At 50.0% G+C, this 17,408-nt stretch overlaps 1 protein-coding gene across 2 annotated transcripts in view; it reads left to right on the plus strand.

The window, feature by feature from the left end:
- Nucleotides 1-17,408, plus strand: part of LOC139234107 (collagen and calcium-binding EGF domain-containing protein 1-like) — a 187,460-nt gene that overhangs the window by 133,831 nt on the left and 36,221 nt on the right. For both annotated transcript variants that reach the window (XM_070865049.1, XM_070865051.1), the window contains one exon: nucleotides 13,402-13,536. In XM_070865049.1, the coding sequence (XP_070721150.1) occupies nucleotides 13,402-13,536 (135 nt within the window). The remainder of the gene's footprint in view (nucleotides 1-13,401; nucleotides 13,537-17,408) is intronic.

Raw genomic sequence — 17,408 nt, forward strand, 5'->3', positions numbered from 1 at the left:
TGCAGGCTCGAAGGGCCGAATGGCCTACTCCTGCACCTATTTTATATGTTTCTATGATTCACAGTTCCAACACATGGATGAGGAAAGGTCACTTAAGGGTATTAAGAGTTTTTAAAAAATTCATTCGCAAGGCCAGCATTTATTGCCCGTCCCTAATTGCCCTCGAAGGTGGTGGTGAACTGCCTTCTTGAATACAACTAGAGTGTCTTTCAGAGGACAGTTTAAAGTCAACCACATTGCTGTGGGTCTGGAGTGACATATCGGCCAGACCGGGCAAGGACAGCAGATTTCCTTCCCTAAAGGACATTAGTGAACGAGATGAGTTTTTACAATAATCTGGTAGTTATACAGTCACCATTACTGATCCCTGCTTTTTATTCCAGATTTATTTAATTGAATTTTAAATTCCCCAGCTGCTGTGGTGAGACTTGAACTCGCGCCTCTGGATCAATGGTCCAGGCCTCTGAATTACTAGTCAAGTAACATAACCATGATACTACCGTACCCGTTATGGAACCGAAGCGGGCAGATGGATTTAAGATACCGATCGTCCATGATCTAATTAAATGGCGGAACAGACTCGAGGGGCTGAATGGCCTGCTCCTGTTCCCATGGACGCTGTAAGTCACTGCGTCGGACAGCTGCTTTGCCATCTACCTTCAAACCACTAGGTGGGGCTGCTCACTGCTGTCACCTCGCTGATTGAAACACGATTGTTCCCGAAGACCCATCACATTGCTGCTGCAATACTGAAAGATGCAAAGAAGCATTTTCAACGCTATAATCAAAGTTGGACAAATGCTAGGTGTCAGATTTCAGTCACGGACTGTGGACATTGCGTCACGCCAAAAATGGAAAGATGTGCAACAGTGAGAGAAATGGAACCATTGCTATCCCACAATCCATAGCAACAACAAAACCCCTCTATTGAGATAAGTGTCGTTCTAATAGGGGCCTGTTATGAATGCTGGACGAGCCGCAACTTTTTATTTATTCGTTCACGGGATGTGGGCGTCGCTGGCAAGGCCGGCATTTATTGCCCATCGCTAATCGCCTTCGAGAAGGTGGTGGTGAGCCGCCATTTAAGGAGGGCACTTAAGAGTCAATCACACTGCTGTGGGTCTGGAGTCACATATAGGCCAGACCGGGTAAGGGCGGCAGATTTCCCTCCCTAAAGGGCATTAATGAAGCAGATGGGTTTTTATGGTAATCCGGTTAATTACACGGTCACCATTACCAATACAAGTTGAACCTCCCTTAACCGCAACACCCTTGTTCGGAACCATTCCCGGCCACCAGGTGGCGTATGCGCACAACACGGCCGGTGAAAAATTTACATATCAATGATAGATAAATGTACGTTGGAATAGTCAAGTCTAGACTTATATAGCGCCCTTCACGACCACCGGACATCGCAAAGCGCTTTACAGCCAATGAAGTGCTTTTGAAGTGCAGTCAGTGTTGTAATGTGGGAAATGCGGCAGCCAATTTGCACAATTCGGAGCCAACACCTCGGGGTCGTTTGGCAAGTCAAAGAGGTAGGTTTTAAGGAGCGTCTTGAAAGAGGAAAGAGAGGTAGAGGGCAGAGAGATTTAGGCAGGGAGTTCCAGAGCTTGGGGCCTAGGCAACAGAAGGCACGGCCACCGATGGTGGAGCGATCACAATTATTACAGAGGAGCACAGATATCTCGGAGGTTTTTAGGGCTGGAGGAGGTTACAGAGATAGGGAGGGGTGGAGCTGTGAAGGGATTTGAAAACAAGGATGCGAATTCTGAAATCGAGGCGTTGCTTAACCGGGAGCCAATGTAGGTCAGCGAGCACAGGGGGTGATGGGTGAACGGGACTTGGTGCAAGTTGGGCCACAGGCAGCCGAGTTTTGGATCACCTCTAGTTTCCGTAAGGTAGAAAGTGAGAGACCAGCCATGAGTGCGTTGGAATAGTCAAGTCTAGACTTATATAGCGCCCTTCATGACCACCGGACGTCCCAAAGCGCTTTACAGCCAATGAAGTGCTTTTGGAATGTAGTCACTGTTGTAATGTGGGAAATGCGGCGGCCAATTTGTGCACAGCAAGCTCCCACAAACAGCAATGTGATAATGACCAGCTAATCTTTTTTTTTGTTATGCTGATTGAGGGATAAATATTGGCCAGGACACCGGGGATAACTCCCCTGCTCTTCGAAATAGTGCCATGGGATCTTTCACATCCAGCTGAGAGTGCAGAAAGGGCCTCGGTTTAACATCATAGCCAAAAGACGGCACCTCCGACAGTGCAGCAGTCCCTCAGCACTGCACTGGGAGTGTCAGCCTGGATCTTTTTGAGCTCAAGTTCCTGGAGTGGGACTATGAACCCACAACCTTCTGACTCAAAGTGCGAGAGAGTGCTGCCCACTGAGCCACAGCTGACACATACAGACACACACACATATTAAGGCTCTGATATTGGTGGCCTTACCGCCCACTGCCACCGGGTTTTGCCGCCGGTCTCCCCTCTGTGCCAGTTTCCACTTGGGCTGGAACGGGCGGGAGGGGAGCACCGCCGGGCGAGCTGGCAGCCAAGTCGCGCAGGTGGCCTCCCGCCGGCCGAGCTGCTAGATTGGCGCGGGCGAGAGCCGGCGGCAGCAGGGGGAAGGACCTCTGCGTGGAGGCAGTCTAACCCCGACGGCCCGTAACGAAGAGCTGCAAAAAACGGTTAGTGAACACCTTTTTAAAAAAAATATTTTGGCAGCGGCTTACCCGGATGGGGTCCCCTGAAGGGGTTCCGGTGTTTATTTTCCTTTTGCAATGAGTTTTATTTTTGGGACTTCCACCCTCCCTGGGCCCGACTCCATCCCCAGCGGCACTTGGTCGGCAAGCGCCTCTGCCGCCGAGATTGAGAGCTCCCGGCCGCTGCTGCCCAGGTTGATGGCGTAAGCCGTTATTTTGCCGCTGGCCGGTACTGCCACCTCTTTTAGAGGAATCTTCCTGGCAAAGTACCGCCCGATCTCTCGGCGGCCATCGGCGGTCCTTTGGGCGTTACTTGGGCGGGCCTTGGGTTCGACCAAATTCGGGCCCTACATATATACACACATCCCAATTCCATTTTCCCAAAGTCTTCCTCACAATCCTTTTGTGGGCATACTTGCCGTCGAAAGTCACGGCCCCGGCAAAATCTCAGCGAGTGCCGAAGGTGCTGAGCCACAAGGCTCTGGTTACGGTTGTAAATCCACGGCACCGAGCCGCGCGCAGGAAAGCTGCTGTCAGTGGCGGACGCGAGACATTTTCAGACGTGGAAGGATAAGATAAAAACATAGAAACATAGAAAATAGGTGCAGGAGCAGGCCATTCGGCCCTTCGAGCCTGCACCGCCATTCAATGAGTTCATGGCTGAACATGCAACCTCAGTACCCCATTCCTGCTTTCTTGCCATACCCCTTGATCCCCCGAGTAGTAAGGACCTCATCTAACTCCTTTTTGAATATATTTAGTGAATTGGCCTCAACAACTTTCTGTGGTAGAGAATTCCACAGGGTCACCACTCTCTGGGTGAAGAAGTTTCTCCTCATCTCGGTCCTAAATGGCTTACCCCTTATCCTTAGACTGTGACCCGCTGGTTCTGGACTTCCCCAACATTGGGAACATTCTTCCTGCATCTAACCTGTCTAAACCCATCAGAATTTTAAACGTTTCTATGAGATCCCCCCTCATTCTTCTGAACTCTAGTGAATACAAGCCCAGTTGATCCAGTCTTTCTTGATAGTCCCGCCATCCCGGGAATCAGTCTGGTGAACCTTCGCTGCACTCCCTCAATAGCAAGAATGTCCTTCCTCAAGTTAGGGGACCAAAACTCAGGTGTGGTCTCACCAAGGCCCTGTACAACTGTAGCAACACCTCCCTGCCCCTGTACTCAAATCCCCTTGCTATGAAGGCCAACATGCCATTTGCTTTCTTAACCGCCTGCTGCACCTGCATGCCAACCTTCAATGACTGATGTACCATGACACCCAGGTCTCGTTGCACCTCCCCTTTTCCTAATCTGTCGCCATTCAGATAATAGTCTGTCTCTCTGTTTTTACCACCAAAGTGGATAACCTCACATTTATCCACATTATACTTCATCTGCCACGCATTTGCCCACTCACCTAACCTATCCAAGTCACTCTGCAGCCTCATAGCATCCTCCTCGCAGCTCACACTGCCACCCAACTTAGTGTCATCCGCAAATTTGGAGATACTACATTTAATCCCCTCGTCTAAATCATTAATGTACAGTGTAAACAGCTGGGGCCCCAGCACAGAACCTTGCGGTACCCCACTAGTCACTGCCTGCCATTCTGAAAAGTACCCATTTACTCCTACTCTGTGCTTCCTGTCTGCCAACCAGTAAGATGCAGACCAGGGAACAACGCAAAAGGCCCAAGGAGGAAGCTAATCAATCGGCAAGCGGGAGAGGGGCGAGATAACAGGAAGCTGTTTATTGCACAAAGGAATACCTGTCATGAAAGTTAAACTGTTGGCAGCAAATCATTGTGGTGATGAATAGATCAAAAGGTGACAGGGGAGCAGGGGTAAGCTCTTATTCATCAATTGTCTGCATTTTCAAAGCTGTCGCGATTCTTATTAACCTAACACTTAAAGCTTTAAGGAAGTGTTTGGGTGTATTTGGCTTTTGTTTGCGCACTGATTAAATTGATAAGCATACTGTGGAACTGCTTCTAATTGTACTTGACACTTGACCTCGCGATGGGATTAAAATTGCTGGCTGGCCGCAACTGGGAAATGTTCTCCGCAACGCCTCGATTTTTAAATCCTCATCCTTGTTTTCAAATCCCTCCTCGGCCCTCGCCCCTCCCTATCGCTGTAGTCTCCACCAGCCCCACAACCGCCGCGCCTCCCCCCGAGATGTCAGCGCTCCTCTAATTCTGCCCTCTTGAACACAAGAACACAAGAAATAGGAGCAGGAGTAGGCCATTTGACCCCTCGAGTCTGCTTCGCCATTTAATAAGTTCATGGCTGATCTGATCTTGGGCTCAGTTCCACTTCCCTGCCCGCTCCCCGTAACCCTTTACTCCCTTATCGCTCAAAAATCTGTCTATCTCCGCCTTAAATATATTCAATGTCCCAGCTTCCACAGCTCTCTGGGGCAGAGAATTCCAATGATTTACAACCCTCTGAGAAGAAATTCCTCCTCATCTCAATTTTAAATGGGCGGCCCCTTATTCTGAGACTATGTCCCCTAGTTTTAGTTTCCCCAATGAGTGGAAAGATCCTCTCTGCATCCACCTTGTCAAACCTTCTCATTATCTTATATGTTTCGATAAGATCGCCTCTCATTCTTCTGAACCTTGGAGAATCACTCAACCATCGGAGGGCCGTGCCTTCAGCTGCCAAGACCCCAAGCTCTGGAATTCCCGACCTAAATTTCTCCACCTCTCTACCTCTCTTTCCTCCTTTAAGACGCTCCTTAAAACCTACCTCTTTGACCAAGCTTTTGGTCACCTGCCCTAATTTCTGCTTAGGCGGCTGAATGTCAATTTCTTTGTCTTACAATACTCCTGTGAAGCGTCTTGGGATGTTTTACTACGTTATAGGCACCATATAGATACGGGTTGTTGTTGTTGTTGTTGTAGTACTGAGGGAGCGCTGCACTGTCGGAGGTGCCGTCTTTTGGATGAGATGTTAAACCGAGGCCATATCTGCTCTCTCAGATAAATGTAGAAAAATCCCATGACACTATTCGCAGAAGAGCTGTGGCGTCCTTCACACTGTCCTGGCCTATATTTATCCCTCAACCAACTTCACTAAACAAATCATTCATCTCATCGCTGTTTGTGGTAGCTTGCTGTGCGCAAATTGGCTGCTGCGCTTCCTGCATTACAACAGTGACAGCACTTCAAAAGTACTTCATTGGCTGTAAAGCACTTTGGCACGTCCTGAGGTCGTGAAAGGCGCCATAGAAATGCAAGTCTTTCTTTTCTTTGATGAAGAATTTGATAGAGGTGTTCAAAATCATGAACGGTTTTGATAGAGTAATCATCATAGGAGGTCCCTCGGGATCGAGGAAGACTTGCTTCCACTCTTCACATGAGTCCTTAGATGGCTGAACAGTCCAATACGAGAGCCACAGGCCCTGTCACAGGTGGGACAGATAGTCGTTGAGGGAAGGGGAGGGTGGGACAGGTTTGCCGCACGCTCTTTCCGCTGCCTGCGCTTGATTTCTGCACGCTCTCGGCGACGAGACTCGAGGTGCTCAGCGCCCTCCCGGATGCACTTCCTCCACGTAGGGCGGTCTATGGCCAGGGACTCCCAGGTGTCGGTGGGGATGTCGCACTTTATCAGGGAGGCTTTAAGGGTGTCCTTGTAACGTTTCATCTGCCCACCTTTGGCTCGTTTGTCATAGACGAGTTCCGAGTAGAGCACTAGAAAGTGTTTCCAGTGGCAGAAAGGTCGGTAACTTGTTTAAGGAGATTAGCAAAAGAACCAGCAGAGGCGACATGAGGAACCATCTTTTTTGCAGCGAGTTGCTGTGATCTGGAACGCGCTGCCTGGAAGAGCGGTGGAAACAGATTCAACGGTAACTTTCAAAAATGAATTGGATAAGTTCTTGAATGAAAAAAATTGCAGGGCTGTGGGGAAGGAGCAGGGGAATGGGATTAATTGGACAGCTCTGCCAAAGACAAGGTGGGTTGGCTGGTCTCCTTCTGTGCTGTATCATTCTATGATTTGAAGTAGCATCATCTTGAAATTCCTCCCCCCGCCCCAATCTTGGCTCCATCGGCACCAACCCCCACCCCCTCCCCCAGTGAAAAGTACACGGCTGCCCCGTGTCCTAACTCGCACCGAGCCCCGCTCACCCATCACCCCCTGTGCTCGCTGCCCCGTGTCCTAACTCGCACCCAGTCCCGCTCACCCATCACCCCCTGTGCTCGCTGCCCCGTGTCCTAACTCGCACCAAGTCCTGCTCACCCATCACCCCCTGTGCTCGCTGCCCCGTGTCCTAACTCGCACCCAGTCCCGCTCACCCATCACCCCCTGTGCTCGCTGCCCCGTGTCCTAACTCGCACCGAGCCCCGCTCACCCATCACCCCCTGTGCTCGCTGCCCCGTGTCCTAACTCGCACTAAGTCCCGCTCACCCATCACCCACTGTGCTCGCTGCCCCGTGTCCTAACTCGCACTAAGTCCCGCTCACCCATCACCCACTGTGCTCACTGCCCCGTGTCCTAACTCACACCCAGTCCCGCTCACCCATCACCCCCTCTGCTCGCTGCCCCGTGTCCTAACTCGCACTGAGTCCCGCTCACCCATCACCCACTGTGCTCACTGCCCCGTGTCCTAACTCACACCGAGTCCCGCTCACCCATCACCCCCTGTGCTCACTGCCCCGTGTCCTATCTCGCACCAAGTCCTGCTCACCCATCACCCCCTGTGCTCACTGCCCCGTGTCCTAACTCGCACCAAGTCCTGCTCACCCATCACCCCCTGTGCTCACTGCCCCGTGTCCTAACTCACACCGAGTCCCGCTCACCCATCACCCCCTGTGCTCACTGCCCTGTGTCCTAACTCGCACCAAGTCCCGCTCACCCATCACCCCCTGTGCTCACTGCCCCGTGTCCTAACTCGCACCAAGTCCTGCTCACCCATCACCCCCTGTGCTCACTGCCCCGTGTCCTAACTCGCACCGAGTCCCGCTCACCCATCACCCCCTGTGCTCACTGCCCCGTGTCCTAACTCGCACCGAGTCCCGCTCACCCATCACCCCCTGTGCTCACTGCCCCTTGTCCTATCTCGCACCAAGTCCTGCTCACCCATCACCCCCTGTGCTCACTGCCCCGTGTCCTAACTCGCACCAAGTCCTGCTCACCCATCACCCCCTCGGTGCCCGCTGCCCCGTGTCCTAACCAAGTCCTGCTCACCCATCACCCCCTGTGCTCACTGCCCCGTGTCCTAACTCACACCGAGTCCCGCTCACCCATCACCCCCTATGCTCACTGCCCCGTGTCCTAACTCGCACCAAGTCCTGCTCACCCATCACCCCCTGTGCTCACTGCCCCGTGTCCTAACTCGCACCAAGTCCTGCTCACCCATCACCCCCTGTGCTCACTGCCCCGTGTCCTAACTCACACCGAGTCCCGCTCACCCATCACCCCCTGTGCTCACTGCCCTGTGTCCTAACTCGCACCAAGTCCCGCTCACCCATCACCCCCTGTGCTCACTATCCTGTGTCCTAACTCACACCGAGTCCCGCTCACCCATCACCCCCTGTGCTCACTGCCCTGTGTCCTAACTCGCACCAAGTCCCGCTCACCCATCAGCCCCTGTGCTCACTGCCCCGTGTCCTAACTCGCACCAAGTCCTGCTCACCCATCACCCCCTGTGCTCGCCGACCTACATTGGTTCCCGGTTAAGCAATGCCTCGATTTCAAAATTCTCATCGCTGTTTTCAAATCCCTCCATGGCCCTCGCCCCTCCCTATCTCTGTAATTTCCTCCAGTCCTCCAATCCTAATTCTGGCCTCATGTCTATCCCCGATTTTAATCGCTCCACCATTGGCGGCCATGCCTTCAGCTGCCTGGGCCCTACGCTCTTGAATTCCCTCCTTAAACCTCTCCACCTCGCTAACCCTCTCTCGTCCTTTAAGATGCTCCTACATTATAACAGTGACCACAGTCCATAAGTACTTAATTGGCCGTAACGCAATTTGAGATGTCCGGTGGATGTGAATGGCGCTATATAAATCCAAGTCCTTTCTTTTTTCTTCAAAACCTACCTCTTTGACCAAGCTTTTCGTCACCTGTTCTAACATCTCGTTAAACTCTGGAACTCCCTCCCTAAACCTCTCCGCCTCTCTACTTCTCTTTCCTCCTTTAAGAAGCTCCTTAAAACCTACCTTTTTGACAAACTTTTAGTCATCTGCCGTAACTTCTTCTTATGTGGCTCGATGTCACATTTATCTGTTTTGTTTTATAACACTGCTGTGAAGCACCTTGGGACGTTTTACTATGTTAAAGGCGCTATATAAATGCAAGTTGTTGTTAATGAGTTGGGTAAGAAGGTTGCAGGAAATGGCAGAGAAAAAGGCCATTGGTTTGCAAGCAGAGAGTAAAACAGGAAGGAGTAAAGATGGAGAAGAGGAGGCAGAAGCGGCGAATGGGAACGGTACAAACAGTACATGAAGGAGGCAGACAGAAAGCAGGAAACTATAGACCAGTTGGCCTAACATCTGTCCTTGGGAAAATGTTGGAGTCCATTCTTAAGGAAGCAGTAGCGGGACATTTGGAAAAGCATAATTCAATCCAGCAGAGTCAGCATGGTTTTATGAAAGGGAAATCATGTTTGACAAATTTGCTGGAGTTCTTTGAGGATGTAACGAGCAGGGTGGATAAGGGGGAACCAGTGGATGTGGTGTATTTGGATTTCCAGAAGGCATTCGATAAGGTGCCACATAAAAGGTTACTGCACAAGATAAAAGTTCACGGGGTTGGGAGTAATATATTAGCATGGATAGAGGATTGGCTAACTAACAGAAAACAGAGAGTCGGGATAAATGGGTAATTTTCCGGTTGGCAAACAGTAACTAGTGGGGTGCCACAGAGATCGGTGCTGGGGCCTCAACTATTTACAATCTATATTAATGACTGGATGAAGGGACCGAGTGTAATGTAGCCAGGTTTACTGATGATAAAAGGATGGATGGGAAAGCAAATTGTGAGGAGGACACAAGAAATCTGCAAAGGGATATAGACAGGCTAAGTGAGTGGGCAAACATTTGGCAGATGGAGTATAATGTGGGAAAATGTGAGGTTATCCACTTTGACAGAAAAAATAAAAAAGCAAATTATAATTTAATTGGAGAAAAATTGCAAAGTGTTGCAGTACAGAGGGACCTGGGGGTCCTTGTGCATGAAACACAAAAAGTTAGTATGCAGGTACAGCAAGTAATCAGGAAGGCAAATGGCATGTTGGCCTTTGTTGCAAGTGGGATAGAGTATAAAAACAGGGAAGTCCTGCTACAACTATACAGGGTATTGGTGAGGCCAAACCTGGAGTACTGCGTACAGTTTTGGTCTCCGTATTTAAGGAAGGATATATTTGTATTGGAGGCTGTTCAGAGAAGGTTCACGAAGTTGATTCCAAAGATGAGGGGGCTGACTTATGAAGATAGGTTGAGTAAGTTGGGCTAATACTCATTTAGAGTTCAGAAGAATGATAGGTGATCTTATTGAAACTTATAAGATAATGAGGGAGCTCGACAAGGTGGATGCAGAGAGGATATTTCCACTCTTAGGGGAAACTAAAACTAGGGGACATAGTCTCAGAATAAGGGGCCGTCCATTTAAATTTGAGATGAGGAGGAATTTCTTCTCTCAGAGGGTTGTAAATCTATGGAATTTTCTGTCCCAGAGAGCTGTGGAGGCTGGGTCATTGAATATATTTAAGGTGAAGATAGATAGATTTTTGAGCAATAATGGAATAAAGGGTTATGGGGAGCGGAGCTGAGTCCATGATCAGATCAGCCATCATCATAGACAGTCCCTCAAAATCGAGAAAGACTTGCTTCCACTCCTGAAGTGAGTTCCCTGGTGGCTGAACAGTCCAATACGAGAGCCACAGACTCTGTCACAGGTGGGACAGATAGTCGTTGAGGGAAGGGGTGGGTGGGACAGGTTTGCCGCACGCTCTTTCCGCTGCCTGCGCTTGGTTTCTGCATGCTCTCGGTGTTGAGACTCAAGGTGCTCAGCGCCCTCTCGGATGCACTTCCTCCACTTAGGGCGGTCTTGGGCCAGGTACTCCCAGGTGTCAGTGGGGAAGTCGCACTTTACCAGGGAGGCTTTAAGGGTGTCCTTGTAGCGTTTCCGCTGCCCACCTTTGGCTCGTTTGCCGTGAAGGAGCTGCGAGTGGAGCGCTTGCTTTGGCCATGATCGTATTGAATGGCGGAGCAGGCTCGAGAGGCCAAACAGCTGACTCCTGCTCCTATTTCTTATGTTCTTATGAATGAAAAATGCTGTTTGGTAAGCTGGATGCCCTGGTTTACAGCAACACATTGGGATCATTGCATCGAACTGTACGGTGCCAGAAGGCACTGTAGCGTGTGAAACTTCAAGCTGCCTTCCTATTCCTGCCATGCAATTAAATTGTTGCGTAATACGTGCGTTTAGATTGCTAAGCGGCAAAGGCAGCTATTTTGTACTTTGTTAACCTATTGATCTTTTTTTATTTTCCTCTTTCCTGTAGTTTTCTCCTGCATCGCATGAAAGATAATTCCACTGGGTTGTCTCAGTGCCAGCTCTAAACTTTGTCTTAGCAAATCTAACAACCCTGCCTTGCTATGCGTGAGGACTCGCCTGTCACCGTGACACGTGCATGCTCGGGACCAATGGGAGTGGTTGAAACTGCCACCCTCCTGTGTGCGCGGTGAATTCCGCCAATTCCCTAGCTCAGCTGCTAAGTGGGTGGATGCCACAGCGATAGCAAGTCTGGCTGACTGCCCCCCTCCCAACCCCTCCCCGCCCCGCCCCCCTCCCCACCCCCGGTCTATCTCCAATCCCAGTGCGATTTGCATCTCCCCCAGTCTGAACTAGCCCACCAATCAGCGGAGGCATCTGAATCAGCAGACTGCTGCGCTCGGCAGAGAACTGCCTCGGGCGAAGTAGAGAAATAGTAAATGATCGGACAGGATTTTATGACACGTGCAGCAAAGGAATTTGAAAGAGAGAAAAAGCAATCAGCTCTTTGCCAGCAGCTAGCATTGGTTTCTAACTCGGGAGCTCACAGAGTAAATCGCACTCTCAGTTAACTTTTGAACTTAATCAGGGGTGGTGGCGGGGGGAGGGGGGGCCAGGGGAATTGACCTTCGTCCTGTTATGTATGTTAACGTGTGTACTGTAACACTAGACCACTGAATGTACCTTCACACTGAATACACCATACCTGTACCACCAGAGGGTGCTACTGGTGGAGACCTAAGGGTCACCTGCACACTGCAGGTAACCAGGTATATAAAGGAGCTCGCCTCTTGGTGTCCTCACTCAAGGAGCTGCAGTAAACGGACTAAGGTCACTATAGTTCAAGTACTATACCCTTACCTCGTGGAGTCGTTCCTAGTGTGCTTATACATACTACACGTCCCATATCTCGAATTATTACCGCCCAATGGGAGGCAGGGGGAAAAAGCCGGAAAATGTGAGGTTGTCCACTCCTGGTAGGAAAAATAAAAAAGCAAATTATGATTTAAATGGGGAGAGATTACAAAATGCTGAGGTACAGAGGGACCTGGGAGTCATTGTACATGAAACACAAAAAGTTAGTATGTAAGTACAGCAAGTAAATAGGAAAGCAAACGGAATGTTGGCCTTTATTGCAAAGGGGGATGGAGTATAAAAGTAGAGAAGTCTTGCTACAACTGTACAGGACGTTGGTGAGGCCACACCTGGAGTACTGTGTACAGTTTTGCTCTCCTTATTTAAGGAGGGATATACTTGCATTGGAGGCAGTTCAGAGAAGGTTCACTCGGTTGATTCCTGAGATGAAGGGGATGTCCTATGAAGAAAAGTTGAGCAGGTTGGGCCGATACTCATTGGAGTTTAGAAGAATGAGAGGTTCTCTTATTGAAACGTGTAAGATTCTGAGGGTGCTGGATAGGGTAGATGCAGAGAGGATGTTTCCTCTCATGGGGGAATCTGGAACTGGGGGCCATAGTCTCAGAATAAGGGGCCACCCATTTAAAACGGAAATGAGGAGGAATTTCTTCTCTGAGGGTCATGAAAATTTGGAATTCTCTATCCCAGAGAGCTGTGGAGGCTGGGTAATTGAATATATTTAAGGTGGAGAGAGACAGATTTTTGAGCGATAAGGGAGTCAAGGGTTATGAGGAGCGGGCGGGGAAGTGGAGCTGAGGCCAAGATCAGATCAGCCATGATCTTATTGAATGGCGGAGCAGGCTCGAGGGACCGAGCGGCCTACTCCTGCTCCTATTTCTTATGTTCTGGCGTTCTTTATGTAGTGGGGTGATGTCCTTCAATTAAAGGGGAGAGTTGTAAGGCCCAGTGAGATCTCTCTGGTTCCCACTGGGCCACCAGGAAGGGGTTTGACCAGGCCAGCGGTCAACAATTCAAACAAAATGGCGATCACATGATTTCGGGTGGGGTGGAGCGTATATATTGTAGTATTGCAATCGTTTAGGACAGGCTCGAAGGACCAGCGGGTCTCCTTCCTCCTGACCCTCATTGTTCGTATGCCACCTCACCGCTAGATCTATCGCATCTCCTCTCCTACTCTCTTGAAGCTTGGTGCCTGTACAGTGGGATGCCTCAATGCAAAGTAGAACCCGTTGGATCAATGTAACCTCATTGTCGGAAACACTGGGAACGTTCATGAAGTGCCCGAGACCTCCCATTGCTGACTTGGCATGTTCTTCCTCTCCAGATACCGATGTCTGTGCTGGCTCACCCTGTGAGCAGCAGTGCAGTGATAACTTTGGACGAGTAGTGTGCACATGTTATCCTGGATATCGCTTTGATCGAGAGCGACACAGAAATCATCAGACACCCTACTGCTTAGGTGAGACCTTTACTTTTATTAATAAGATGCTCAACTACAGTCTTGTGAATGAAATACTGCATCCCTATGTATTTTTAAAACTATTTTAGATGCTGCAGATCATCATAGAATCCTACAACACAGAGGGTGGCCATTTGGCCCATTGTGCTAATGCCAGCTTTTTGCACATTCCAGATCAGAACAATTGACTGCATAAGCAAAGCTCTCCTCGTCACCTCTGGCCGTATTGTCAATTGCCTTAAATCGGTGTCCTCTGATCAGAGTTACATCCCCCTTCAGCCTTCTATTTTCAAGATAAACGAGACCCAGCCTGTTCATCCTTTCCTGATGTCTACACTCTCGCACATGCGCTATCATCTTGTACGAACTTGCACCGTCCATATCATTTTAATTCTGGCAAGATGTTAATAAAGAGTCGCATGCGTGTGCCATTTTTTGCTCAGCCATGTGTAATGTGATGCTACACACCAGGGCTGTAGCACAACACAAGACTCGGGAGTTACACAAGCTTGTCACCTTTTGACAAATCAATCCGGGCAACCCATCCGTATCCTTCAATTCTTTGTCTCTCCACAAACACATCTAATTGCCCCTTGAATTCATTTACACAGCCCGTCTGGATGACCTCTCCAGTTAACTGCTCCATAACTCTATATTCTTTGGCTGAAGGTGTCTTGCCTCACCTCTCATATTACTGCAACTCCCTAATTTTCAACTTACGCCTCCTGTTATTTGAATCCTACACTGCAGTGAGCAATGTGTTTGGATTAACTTTTTCTCAATAAAACCTTCCTGAACCTTTCCTCATCAGCTTAAAATTCCTGATACTGATGGAGCCCTCATCCATGCCTTTGTTACCTCTAGACTCGACTATTCCAACACACTCCTGGCTGGCCTCCCACATTCTACCCTAAGTAAACTAGAGGTGATCCAAAACTCGGCAGCCCGTGTCCGAACTCGCACCGAGTCCCGCTCACCCATCACCCCCCTGTGCTCGCTGACCGACACTGGCTCCCGATTAAGCAAAGTCTCGATTTCAAAATTCTCATCCTTGTTTTCAAATCCCTCCATGGCCTCGCCCCTCCCGATCTCTGTAATCTCCTCCAGCCCCACAACCCCCGAGATGTCTGTGCTCCTCTAATTCTGCCCTCTTGTGCGTCCCTGATTTATTATCATCATCATCATCATCATCGGCAGTCCCTCAGAATCGAGGAAGACTTGCTTCCACTCCTGAATTGAGTTCTTTGGTGGCTGAACAGTCCAATACGAGAGCCACAGACTCTGTCACAGGTGAGACAGATAGTCGTTGAGGGAAAGGGAGGGTGGGACTGGTTTGCCGCACACTCTTTCTGCTGTCTACATTTGATTTCTGCATGCTCTCGGCGTTGAGACTCGAGGTGCTTAGCGCCCTCTCGGATGCACTCCTCCACTTAGGGCGGTCTTTGGCCAGGGACTCCCAGGTATCAGTGGGGATGTCGCACTTTATCAGGGAGGCTTTGAGGGTGTTCTTGTAGCGTTTCCGCTGCCCACCTTTGTCTCGTTTGCCGTGGAGGCGTTGCGAATAGAGCACTTGCTTTGTGAGTCGCGTGTCTGGCATTCGGACGATGTGGCCTGCCCAGCGGAGCTGATCGAGTGTGGTCAGTGCTTCAATGCTGGGGATGTTAACCTGAATGAGGACGCTGATGTTGGTGCGCCTGTCCTCCCAGGGGATTTGTAGGATCTTGCAGAGGCATCGTTGGTGTTATTTCTCCAGCAACTTGAGGTGCCTACTGTACATGGCCCATGTCTCTGAGCCATACAGGAGGGCAGGTATTACGACAGCCCTGTAGACCATGAGCTTGGTGGCAGTTTTGAGGACCTGGTCTTCAAACACTCTTTTCCTCAGGCGGCCGAAGGCTGCACTGGCGCATTGGAGGCGGTGTTGGACCTCATCGTCGATGCCTGCTCTTGTTGATAGGAGGCTCCAAAGGTATGGGAAATGGTCCACGTTGTCCAGGGCCGCGCCGTGGATCTTGATGACTGGGGGACAGTGCTGTGCGGTGAGGTCAGGCTGGTGGAGGACCTTTGTCTTACGGATGTTTAGCGTAAGGCCCATGCTTTCGTACGCCTCAGTAAATACGTCGACTATGTCCTGGAGTGCAGCCTCTGTATTTGTGCAGACTCAGGCATTGTCCGCGTACTGTAGCTCGACGACAGAGGTTGGGGTGGTCTTGGATCTGACCTGGAGACGGCGCAGGTTGAACAGGTTCCCACTGGTTCTGTAGTTAGTTCCACTCCAGCGGGGAGCTTGTTGGCTGTGAGGTGGAGCATGGTGGTGAGAAAGATGGAGAAGAGGGTTGAGGTGATGACCCCAGTCCAGACGTGAATTGGTTCTGTGATGGATCCCTTGTTAAGGATCACGGCCTGCATGTCGTCGTGGAGCAGGCGGAGGATGGTGACAAACTTTTGGGGGCATCCGAAACGGAGGAGGACGCTCCATAGACCCTCACAGTTGACAGTGTCAAAGGCCTTTGTAAGGTCGAAGAAGGCCATGTATAAGGGCTAGCGCTGCTCCCTGCATTTTTCCTCCTCAACCGTCATCTTCTTGTGGCCGAGGAGCTCCTCCTGGAGTCACAGTGCGGATTTCGTCCCCTACGGGGCACAACGGACATGATTATAATCACTCAACTGTTGGTGGCTGTGCCTTCAGTTGAGGGAGTGCAGCGAAGGTTCACCAGACTGATTCCAGGGATGGCTGGACTGACATATGAGGAGAGAGTGGATCAACTGGGCCTTTATACGCTGGAGTTTAGAAGGATGAGAGGGGATCTCATAGAAACATATAAAATTCTGATGAGTTTAGACAGGTTAGATGCGGGAAGAATGTTCCCGATGTTGGGGAAGTCCAGAACCAGGGGACACATTCTAAGGATAAGGGGTAAGCCATTTAGGACCGAGATGAGGAGAAACTTCTTCACTCAGAAAGTTATTAACCTGTGGAATTCTCTACCGCAGAGAGTTGTTGAGGCCAATTCATTGGATATATTCAAGAGGGAGTTAGATGTGGCCCTTACGGCTAAAGGGGTCAAGGGGTATAGAGAGAAAGCAGGAATGGTGTACTGAGGGAATGATCAGCCATGATCTTATTGAATGGCGGTGCAGGCTCGAAGGGCCGAATGGCCTGCTCCTGCACCTATTTTCTATGTTTCTATGTCTGGGCCCCAAGTCTGGAACTCCCTGCCTAAACCTCTCCGCCTCTCTACCTCTCTTTCCTCCTTCAAGACGCTCCTTAAAACCTACCTCTTTGACCAAGCTTTTGGTCACCTGCCCTAATTTCTCCTTCTGCGACTCGGTGTCAAATGTATTCGTTTTGTCTCATATCACTCCTGTGAAGTACCTTGGGATGTTTTACTACGTTAAAGGCGCTATATAAATGTTGTTGTTGTCATTGTAGAGAGGAAACCATGTCAGTTGATCAAAAGATCAAACAGGCCTCTTTCCCAGGTTGCATAGGGCTAGGAATTGCATAGCACGCCGTTTGGGGGGCGATAACGTTTGCGTGGGAGCTGCACAACTGATTCCGACGGGAACTGTTAGCACTCCAAGTGGGAAGTGGAGCTAAATCAAGTGCTGCCACCCGCCTCAGAGCACTAAAGGGAGTGAGAGGAGTGGCAGCGACGACAGAGTGCTGCACAATGTTCCGTGCAGCGTTACTGGTTTTACAGGCTCCTTCCCTCCCTTAAAGGGACCAGTAGTCCGGAAGCCTGGAGTAATTATCTGGAGACAGGACTTCAAATCCCCCATCAGCAGCTGGGGAATTCAAAACTGAGTGAATTCAGTACATCTGGAATTAAAAAGCTTGCGTCAGTAAGGGTGACCATGGCACTACCGGA

Source organism: Pristiophorus japonicus, chromosome 21 (assembly GCF_044704955.1).
Source record: "Pristiophorus japonicus isolate sPriJap1 chromosome 21, sPriJap1.hap1, whole genome shotgun sequence".
Classification (NCBI taxonomy): domain Eukaryota; kingdom Metazoa; phylum Chordata; class Chondrichthyes; family Pristiophoridae; genus Pristiophorus; species Pristiophorus japonicus.